This window comes from Ananas comosus, linkage group 10 (assembly GCF_001540865.1).
Source record: "Ananas comosus cultivar F153 linkage group 10, ASM154086v1, whole genome shotgun sequence".
Classification (NCBI taxonomy): Eukaryota; Viridiplantae; Streptophyta; class Magnoliopsida; order Poales; family Bromeliaceae; genus Ananas; species Ananas comosus.
Genome location: NC_033630.1, coordinates 2,489,868 through 2,500,277, shown reverse-complemented (window position 1 = coordinate 2,500,277; position 10,410 = coordinate 2,489,868). Strand labels below are relative to the sequence as shown.

The following is a 10,410-nucleotide window of genomic DNA, read 5'->3' as shown; positions in this document are numbered from 1 at the left end:
AAAGAAAATAGAATTCTATAAAATATTCTTTGTAGAACAGGATGAATAAATTTGTCACAATTTGGGTCAACAGTTCGTGTATAGTAAAATTGCAAAGTAAAATGATACATTGTAAGTTATTTTACGGCGGGTCTCGAAGCAGGAATAAAAGGAAAAGATTAATATGCATCAAAATTAATAGGTGGTTGATGCAAAATCGAAGTAGAAATTTGATGTCCTTGTTGTTGTGGCTTAATCAGCGCAATATTATACATCTGTTAAGAAACTATCCCTTTTAACTTTGTGGTGCATTTTTACTGCAACAAACATTGTTAACTGTTGAACTAAATTTCAAGTTCATGATAAACCAACCTGTGGCTTACATCTCTATAATAGAGGAAAAAAGGAGAGATTCAAACAAGTTTCTGGTGTGTAAGAATAATTTTTTTTTAAAAAAAATTAAAGATTATATTGAGGATTGTTGCAATCTTTGATTAGTCTTCATTCCAATTCATCAACGGCATCTGTACATAGAGTCTTGGCATTATGTAACTAAAATTCTGAGACTAGGGCCAGTCACCTTTGCCACGGACGATCCTATGTGGAACATAACATCATTGGTTTATTTGATCTTAAACTTCATCTTGTTAATTTAGTAAGAAATGGCTTAAGAGGCCACAATCTAATTTGACAGTATCAGAAAATGATCAGATTGTCCCTGTTTTGAAGTTTTTGATTCAAGCACACACTAAAAAAGTTTAACAGCACAAGATAATTTAACACCATAAGATAAAGAGAGTTAGTTCCCTTTATCCCCCACCATGTCCTACCACTGCTGGAGCAACTGGGGTCTAAACAACGGAAACGGCACGAGTGTTAATTTACATCCATGCGTATGTACACTCGTGCCATGTGTAAACACTTGCGAGATAAGCATGATATTTGATTTATTTCGTTTAAAGAAATACTAATTCCTGATCAAGGAATCAAAACTTATATTACACCTGTGACAAAAAAAAAAAAAAAAATCATCTGTTGGATACTCAACTTCGATTCAGGAAACTTTTCTAATATGTATCCAAATTAGTATTTCCGAAAAGATTTCAAATCCACGATGCAAGCAAATCCTGTTCTGGGTTTTTGGTGCAATATATATTGAAGAACATCCGAAACCTGATTCACTTTATGGAGTTCTAACAGAGGGATTCACAAAAACTCTCCAGCAGCAAGCATTGCAACAAACGTTTGAGAATACTTGATTACAGTAATAGCTTCTAGATTAAAGTCCCCGGTTAAATAGAACTCAAACCAAAAAGTCGGCAACAAAGAACTGCAGAACTGCGTAACAAGATTCATCTCTACAATAGTTATTCAATAAGAACACAACAGATGCAGACAAAAGGAAAGAGGAAGGAGTTTGAACAAAGTACCAGACAAGATAGGTCTTCAAATTATTGAACCACAAAAAGCCTACGACCAGCCGAAAATGAAGTCAAGAACGTAGACGATCACGAGAGACAGTGGGTAGAGCAGGAAGGCCACGAAGCAAGTCCATAGTGGGAATGTGGTCCGGAAGCTAGTGAACAGGCCCATCACGATACAGACAATTAGAATTATAAGTACCTCGGATGAGAAATCCCACGTCAGATGCCTTAAATAAACCAGGGCCAAGAACACGGCCAAACAGAGCGTGTTGTTCATCGTTACCCCACCATATATCTGCGATATATTGAACAATGTGTGAGAATTTTCACAGAACACTAGCGAAAATGGCAAGTTCAAGAGTACAGTTAATGATGTATATTGTTACTTTCACAAGAATACGCTCTTAAAAAGCAAGAGAAACGACACTAAGAGAAATTTCTAGCTTAAAATGACTCTTGCAGGAGGAAATCACTATATTAATTAAAGATTACATGAAAAAGAACATGACCCTTACTGAATGAAAGCAATTAGATAAGAAGTGCTTTGACGAAGCCCCATAAAGCTAAGTAGGTTATAGCGCAATCTAAGGCAACATTTTACAAGACAATGAAACAAACCTCGGAGAATGTGAGGGAAGAAGTACGTTGCTTCTTTCTGCAAGCAAAAATAATTGCTGAGACAGCCTCACTTGAGTTTGTAGCCAATGGCATTGCAATGAAAGAAATGAAGAAGGAAGGTATACTCGTTGCAAGCGAAAAATTGTCAACAGCGTCGACAAGTGGATCCGCAAATATGGCTGCCATAACAGTTCCCAGGAGCACAAGTAAGATGGCTTTAAAGCAGGTCCAGGCGGGGTTATCAACATTTTCTACGACCTCATCACCCTTATCCAGCAACAAGTTATGTTCATCCCGTGTTTTCTGCAAATTTTAAGGGATTTGAAAGGTGTTATTATTTCAAGTTTAGTATGCAGTGAGGACCTCTTTGGCCCAGTAGACGCTTCTAAAGATACACCATCTGAGTAGAGCTCTTTTTTTTTCTCTTTAAAATCTTGTCATCTCCTCTACAGCTTCTTGTTGTAGTAGAAGCAAAAGCTTCAATTTCGATCTTTTATTTTTTAGGCCCAAAAGCTTATTTTAGCTTTCTGCCACAACTAAAGCTCCAGTCAGCATGTTAACCAAATAACAGATGTTCCAAAACTCCAGGCCAAGCAAGCATTGGAACCACATGTTGGACAATATCAAGAGGAAAATTATTACCATATGAAAGTCATGCAAGAACCTCTTGGAGTAAGCACCAGAAAAAGTAATAGAACGTTTAGCCTCTTCAAGCCATTTGCAAATTCCCCGAATAAATTCCTCTTCTTCAATAATATCATTGCCTGATGTGTCAAATTCGTCCATTACTTTATCTACAGCATCATCCCTATCTAAGTCAATCTCTTCAAATTGAATTCCAATGATAAATGCTCGCAGCTCTGCACGTGATATTAATCCATTTTCATCCAAATCTATTTTATGAAATAATCTGCAGTAAGACATAGTATGAGAATAAATAAAAGTGCGATATCAGTAATAATCTAAAGAAAACAGAAGAAACAACTTACTTTTTAATTATAGAAACATTAGGTGTTCCATCATCATAAAGTAGCCGTCCAAGGGTTTCCATTTGAGCATGTCTTAGAATTCCAGATATTACATGCTTATGCTTTGCATATGCTAGTCTTCTCCTCTGAATCCATGGTTGAAAGATCTGCCCCATTATATACAAAAAAAAATGTTAAACAATTCAAAGCTACTTACATAAGTAAATACTAAACATATAATAAATTTCAGTTATTTCTCGCTGCTACAATGAAGTTAAACCCCCATAGAGACAATCAATGCAGCCAACATACTTGCAGGATCAAGTCATGAATGTAAGCAGGAAAACAGACCATTGTTTTTTTACTTCCTAAAGAGAGAAACCTTAAGGATTGAAGTTCATATTATTTTTTTAATATACCTGATACAGGCAGTATGAAAGCACAAGTGCAACTGCCACAATAAGAGAAAGCAAGACTGTTAACCGCTGCCCAGAAGGAAACTTGAAAATTTTTGGCAGTTGGACAATGATGAACGGAAGTATTGATATGGCCATGATTCTTGCTGCATAGCTAGTTTGTAGATCAGTTGTAACACCAGACCCTGAAAAAATATGCAAAAATTCAATTAATAGAAAGTACCAAAGCTAATAACGTATTCCATTAGTGAGCAATGCAAGTATGAGCATATTGGTGAGTTATTAACTGGTAATCATAATAATGTTAATAATAGAATAAAAAGGTAGCATATTTCCAAGAAAACAGCTGAGACTAATAGTGAAAGACAGTAGGCAGATGGATACGGACAAAGCTTCAAATGGAATCAAGAAAACAATGAAGGAAACAAAAAAAAAAAAGAAATATTTCGCACTAAGGAAGCGAGGTCTCATATCCATACTCGGGAACAGAATTTATATTCAGTGGTACAAGCCATGAAGGGACTTATCACATAGAAGCAATATGAGTGAGAGAGAAGTGAACATACCAAAGAGACTGAAACCTTTTGTATCCTGTGAATCAACGGAGGTCAAATTCTCGGAAAGATCGCACTTGCCAACAACGATACAAGATCCCCATAGTAATGTCAGAAGCATGACAGTTGAACCAGCGAGCAGTCCCATTCCAATAAGGACCTGACTTTGAGCAGTTTCTTTACTCCCAGATAGACCAGAGACTGAAAAAAGATATGAACATCAGATTACTATTCATGGCAAAAAAAGTCTATAAGTCGTTAACTTTTTTCCGTTAAAGATTTTAATCTGCATTAAATCATCTATTGCTATATCTAAGATCAAATATTAATTTCTCCAAAGATTCCAGAATTATGGGACACCTAACATCTCCGCGATGTAATAGAGAGAAATGGGATAGAAATATCTGTTATTTGTTGGAGGGATCACAACTATGATTGGAAACCTTCATAAAGTTAACTGATCGCAACTAGTGAAAAAGGCAAAAAACTTTACAATAAAATGGTTTAACTAATCTTTCGAGCCAATTTAACAAATAATTTAACTCAGCAAAACTATCAAGCCCTTGAGAGTGCGAATATCACTTCGGCGAGTATGTGAACCATTCATCTCTCTGCCTACTCTGCTTCACGTGCCTGCTCCATACTTATGTGATACTAGAACACAATAGATCTGTTAAAATCATTTTGTCTATCAATGGATGATTCGATCATGCGTCTTAGGTGTAAAAGAACTAAACAGGCATCATCTCGCCTACCAAATAGTAAAATTAAACTGAGCTTAAAATACACTTCCTAGTTGCAACACGCATTACTAGCAAATAACTAGAAAAAGAAGAGCCCACTCCAACCTAAATATACCTGCCTCACCGCACACGCATCCAAACTAAATCATCGACAGTAAAATTCAAGTAAAACCCGAGGTCTAAAACCGAGTTCTTAAGCATCTAAAGCTAAATTACGGCAGAGAACAAGGATCGGAGCTCGAAATCTACCGAGAATGAGCATGGCATCAGGGAGAGCCCCGAGGATGGGGAGGAAGAGGCCGCCGACGATCCCGGGCCCCAGGATCTCGAGGAGCATCTCGCACCCCGCGGACAAGTACGTCGCGGCCTTAAACATTAGGAACCCGTAGACCACCACCAGGAACAGGTTCCCCACCACCGTCGTCGTGCAGGGGAGGAACCCGTACGTTTGCTCGCAACCCTCCTCCGAAGCTCTAAAACCCCTCGATCCCTCGCTCCGAGTGAGGAGGCGGAGGAGAGGGACGGACCGGGATCGGGAATAGGAATGAGGGGTGTCGATCCCATCGGAGAGAGAGGGATCGGAGCCTAGAGCGACGGGGCGCGAGATCGAGCGCGCTTCGGCGCCTCTAATGGCGATGGGAAGGAGGAGGGAGACGAGGAAGAGGAGGAGGAGGGGAAGAGGGAGAGGCGAGGATTTGCTTCGCCACGCCATGAGAGGTGGGGGGGGTGTGGGAATCGGAGTGGCGTGACAAGGAGAGCGATACGCGAATCTAATTGAGTCAGTTGTTTTACGGAAAGGTGCTTCTTAAATTTCTGTACGCCCGCTAAAAGTTAAGGCCAATTTGCATTAAAAAAATTCATTAGTTTTGAACTGTATTTTCACCAGTTTGCTGAAAAATCGAATCGAACTTGAAAAAATAAAAAATATTACTTATTTTTACAAATGTCCAAAACTAGTGATTTTTTTATGCAAATTGCCCAAAAGTTAATGGCTTTTTTTTTTATTTTACAGTTTTTACTTTTTAAATAAAAAATAAATAATTAAACAGCACTCTTTTTTTTAAATAAAATCTAAAAAACAAAATTAAGAACTAAATAGATAAAAAAAATATATATTATTCTAGTCATGATATTGTTTTTTTCTAACCAAACACTCCTTAGGGCGTAGTTTGAAATTATAATACTAAGTAAATATACGCATAGTTATATGTTAAAAAACTTGAAAACTTAAAAAATATATATTTTTTCAGATATTATAAATAGTGATAGAAATTATCGCTGAAGAAAAAAAAATTTTATAACACTACAAAAGAAATTTTCTTAGGTATTTTCATACATTATTGTTTTTTATAATACAAAAGAAGATGTATTTAGACAATGTAATTTTATACTAAATTCAGAGTTCATTTAGAGTTACGAAAAGATTGTATTACATGCAGAGCGAAAATATGTTAAACTTATTATCACATTTATTTTTGTATATAGTATTGTATTTGGTATTTCGCGCATAATATCATATTTTGCAAATTACGATGAGTCGGCTCCAACATATTTTCTACGATTCTATGGAAAAAAAGGCAAAAAGTATATTTTTATTCATTTTTTTAACTCTACTTTACTTATTGGCATTAAATAGATCTCAATACCATATGAGCTCTTAGTCAATCCAACTGTAAACTTTTTTATACTTTAGTTCCTAATCATAACACAAATCTATTTTTAACTAATAATTTAATTTTATATATTCAAAATAAAGTAGCTTACTTACAGTTAATCTAATTTAAATAAAATTAACATATAAATAAAAAAAAATATATAGATTCTATTTTTAAGTATATATATATTATATAAATAAATGTCAAGAACAAAATATTCATCTGATTAAAAGTGTAGGGGTCGGATTGAAGTACATTCCGGAATAGTACGGAGATTATGCATACATTTAACACGTCTGATTACGACAACACGTGGTGCGGAGAGGACAAAAATTTTATGGGCACCGTGCCCAAACAATTTGTTTGGGCACGCGCCTGGATGGCGCCGCGCGTGTGCAGTGCGCCATCCGCACCCCTGCCCTTTCCCTCTCATTTCTCCTCTCCTAAAAATCGAGTCCATTCATTTTTTTTTTTGTGTTTTTTTTGAGGGTGAGGATGGGCGCCGCTGCACACGCGGCGCCCATCTGGGCACCGTGCCCAAACAGTGCCCATAAAATTTTTGTCTGTGCGGAGGGATGGAGATGTAAAAGTGTCTCTAACAGTAACATTGTCGAACACGTGGTGCGTGGATATCACGTTGGGCCGATGGTGCAGGACGTGCACTGACGCTTGCCGCCGGCAGTTGGACGGTGGTGATTCCTCAGAGTTTTCTGCAAAAGGATTATTCCGTTCTCAGTGTTTGGAAAGTTTTGATTTTTATTTACCATTTTTGTTCCGAATAGGTTGAGATGCAGTTTATTTTTGACGAATTTTTGGTAAATTAAAATGAATCAAAAGATGAAAATAATTCTATTTATTTTTGATCTCATATTAATCATGTTATTCGGAACGAAGCGAAACAGATGCTCCACCAATTAAAATTTATTTACATCCTTACCGGTGATTATTTAATTATTTAGGCTATTTTACAATTGCAGTTGTCTTTTTCAATAAATTGTCGTTGGGCTCACAGTTTTGAAAACAAGGGATCCACGTATGTGGTTATGCCACAAAGTCACAGGGATAGTTTGAAACCAAAGATCCACGTGTTAGAAATAAATTTAGATAGAAATGTGAATCAATTAGGATTCAAACTTGAAATTTCAAGTACCAACTACCAAACCATTTGCCACTTGCGCTAGGAACGGTCGGTCAAGTAGCTAGTACTTAAGTTTGCAAAGAGAGGACATCCGTTCACAATATTGCATATTAAAATGGAATAATAATAATAATTGCCCACTTACTCTAAAACTTAAAAAATATTTTTATATATTTCTAAAAAAAATTATTTTAAAAATATATTTATAAACCTTTTTCATTATTTAAATTTGTCTTTTGTTAGTAGCTGTTAGTTCATCTCGGACTAAATTTTAATTACGTCTTACCCAAGTTAAAACAGAGATGAAATACTATTTTTATTCCTTTTTATTTAATAATCTATTATCCTGATCTATCCCTCTCAACCCTTCTCTCTTTAGGATTTCTCCTTCATGTTGATCAGATCTTCTCCTTCGGGGTCCTCGTTAGCGACACCTCCGACGACAATGATAGTGGCGGTGGCAGAGGTCTCTCGACCAAGAATTTCTCTAATAATTTATTACTCTAAATTCTAATAAAGGTAATATGAATATTTTGATTCATTTTCATTTCGTATGTAAGAACATAATTTTAATCTTTTTTGGACTAGCAATGAATTTTTGTATATTTAGGGCTTGATTTTGTGATATTCGTTAAGTGGGATGGACCAATGAATGGGGGTACAGTGATAAGAAGAAACAACTTCATCTTCTTCGGCCATGATGATCTTTGTAAGGGTAAATTAAAAAAAAAAAAAGATGAAGTTTTTCCTTTTTAGCTTGAGAAAAAAAGCTGATCTTTGTAAGAGTAAATTAAAAAAAAGAAAATCGTTTAAGAGTAAATAAGAAAAGTAGAAAAATTAAGGGGAAATAAAAATAATTAGTGATATATATATNATATCACCGGCTTTGGCGAGCCCCGCGACCATGGAGTTCCACGAGACGACATCCCTGGCGGGCATTTCGTCGAACACCTTCCGGGCAGCATGCAGATCACCGGATCGCAGGTGATAGGAGAGAACAGAGTTCCAAGAAACGATGTTTCTGACGGGGACCTCATCGAGGACCTTGTGGGCGGCGTCGGAGGATTGGGGGAGGCGGGAGTAAAGGTCGGCGAGGGCGGTGTGCGGGTAGACGTGGGAGCGGAGGCCGAGCTTGAGGAGGTGGGCGTGGAAGGAGGAGGTGAGGGGAGGGAAAATGGAAGGGGGGAGGCGGGAAATGGATTTGAGCGCAGCCGCAACGGCGAAGGGGCAGGGTTGGGGGCCGGAGCGGAGCATGGAGATGTAGAGGTGGAGGGCGCGGCGAGGGCGGCCGGCATCGGCAGCGGAGCGGATCGCAGCAGTCCACGAGGAGGAGGAGGAGGAGGCATTGGGATCTCCCTCGGGAAATGGAGGGGTAGAGGAAGAGGAGTGGGAGAAGAAGAGAGAGAAGAAGGGGAGTTTGTAGCGACCGTTGAAGGAGCGCGGGAGTCTTAGTTGTTGTAAACAACGGGGAAACATTCGGAGGTTTTATCAAGCAATTACTTTCTAGCGCCAGGTTGCAACATATACCTAGTGGGGATACGAGAGATGTGTGTAACGGGTCGGATCTTATAAAATTATTCAAAATCCTTATTTATTCGAATCGTAAAATTTTATGTGAGGTTTAGGTGAGGATAATTGTTAAGGTATAGTTCGGTTCGGCTATAAGAAAGAACGGCATATTTCAGGAATAAGTATAAGTTCAGATATAAGTAAAAATGTACATCAATTTTACGTTTGAATAAAAATTAGGTTGTTCCTAAAAAAAATAGTGCTTAAATATATAAGATAAAATAAAAAGAATAGTGAGTTGTTATATATAAAAAAAATAATAATAATACCCTCTCATTATATTTGAATTTGAAATTTTAAATTATATATATTTTTTAAAATTTAAAATTTTAACGTTTAGATTTCAAAATTCAAAATTAAAATTTAAAATTTAAAATCCAAATTTTAAATTTTAAGATTTAAAATTTCAAACTTTAAATTTAAGATCAAATTTAAATTTAAAAAATATAAATATCAAATTTTAAATTTTAAAATTTTAAAATTTAAAATTTAAATTTCAAACTTTAAATTTAAGATCAAATTTAAATTTAAAAAATATAAATATCAAATTTTAAATTTTAAAATTTTAAAATTTAAAATTTAAATTTCAAACTTTAAATTTAAGATCAAATTTAAATTTAAAAAATATAAATATCAAATTTTAAATTTTAAAATTTTAAAATTTAAAATTTAAATTTCAAACTTTAAATTTAAGATCAAATTTAAATTTAAAAAATATAAATATCAAATTTTAAATTTTAAAATTTTAAAATTTAAAATTTAAATTTCAAACTTTAAATTTAAGATCAAATTTAAATTTAAAAAATATAAATATCAAATTTTAAATTTTAAAATTTTAAAATTTAAAATTTAAATTTCAAACTTTAAATTTAAGATCAAATTTAAATTTAAAAAATATAAATATCAAATTTTAAATTTTAAAATTTTAAAATTTAAAATTTAAATTTCAAACTTTAAATTTAAGATCAAATTTAAATTTAAAAAATATAAATATCAAATTTTAAATTTTAAAATTTTAAAATTTAAAATTTAAAATTTTAATTTTAATTTTTAAAATATAAAATTTAAAATTTAAAATTATAAAATTTAATTTTGAGATTACAAATTATAAAATTTAAAATTTTAATTTTAATTTTTTAAATTTTTAAATTTTATAAATAAAAATAGAGGTGGAAATAACTGTTCCCACCCTTAGCAGATTATCCATAAATAATAATTTAATATTAATTAGATTAATTAATAAATTGAAATTATTAATTAGAGTTTAATTAATCTTGTGGAAGAACCCTTATGAAAAGAGAGAGAGAGAGAGAGAGAGAGTAGAAGAACAACATCGAAAGAGAAGC

The 10,410-nt window shown here is 34.5% G+C and overlaps 2 protein-coding genes across 3 annotated transcripts; both read right to left on the bottom strand.

Moving 5' to 3' along the window:
* LOC109716367 lies at positions 1,135-5,489 on the bottom strand. Of its 2 annotated transcripts, XM_020241770.1 has the most exons (8): positions 4,952-5,489; positions 3,972-4,160; positions 3,409-3,590; positions 3,011-3,156; positions 2,664-2,931; positions 2,147-2,324; positions 2,022-2,058; positions 1,541-1,698 (listed from the first exon to the last, which is right to left on the bottom strand). In XM_020241770.1, the coding sequence occupies exons 1-8, from the start codon at positions 5,412-5,414 to the stop codon at positions 1,683-1,685; spliced, it is 1,479 nt and encodes a 492-aa protein (XP_020097359.1). In that variant the 5' UTR covers positions 5,415-5,489; the 3' UTR covers positions 1,541-1,682. The 2 variants fall into 2 exon arrangements, with proteins under 2 accessions (XP_020097358.1, XP_020097359.1); XM_020241769.1 differs by having other exon boundaries at positions 1,135-1,698; positions 2,022-2,324; positions 4,952-5,487.
* Positions 7,894-8,971, bottom strand: LOC109716619 (pentatricopeptide repeat-containing protein At5g08305-like). Its single transcript, XM_020242156.1, has 2 exons — positions 8,377-8,971; positions 7,894-7,982 (listed from the first exon to the last, which is right to left on the bottom strand). Exons 1-2 carry the CDS (start codon positions 8,969-8,971, stop codon positions 7,894-7,896), a joined length of 684 nt encoding a protein of 227 aa, XP_020097745.1.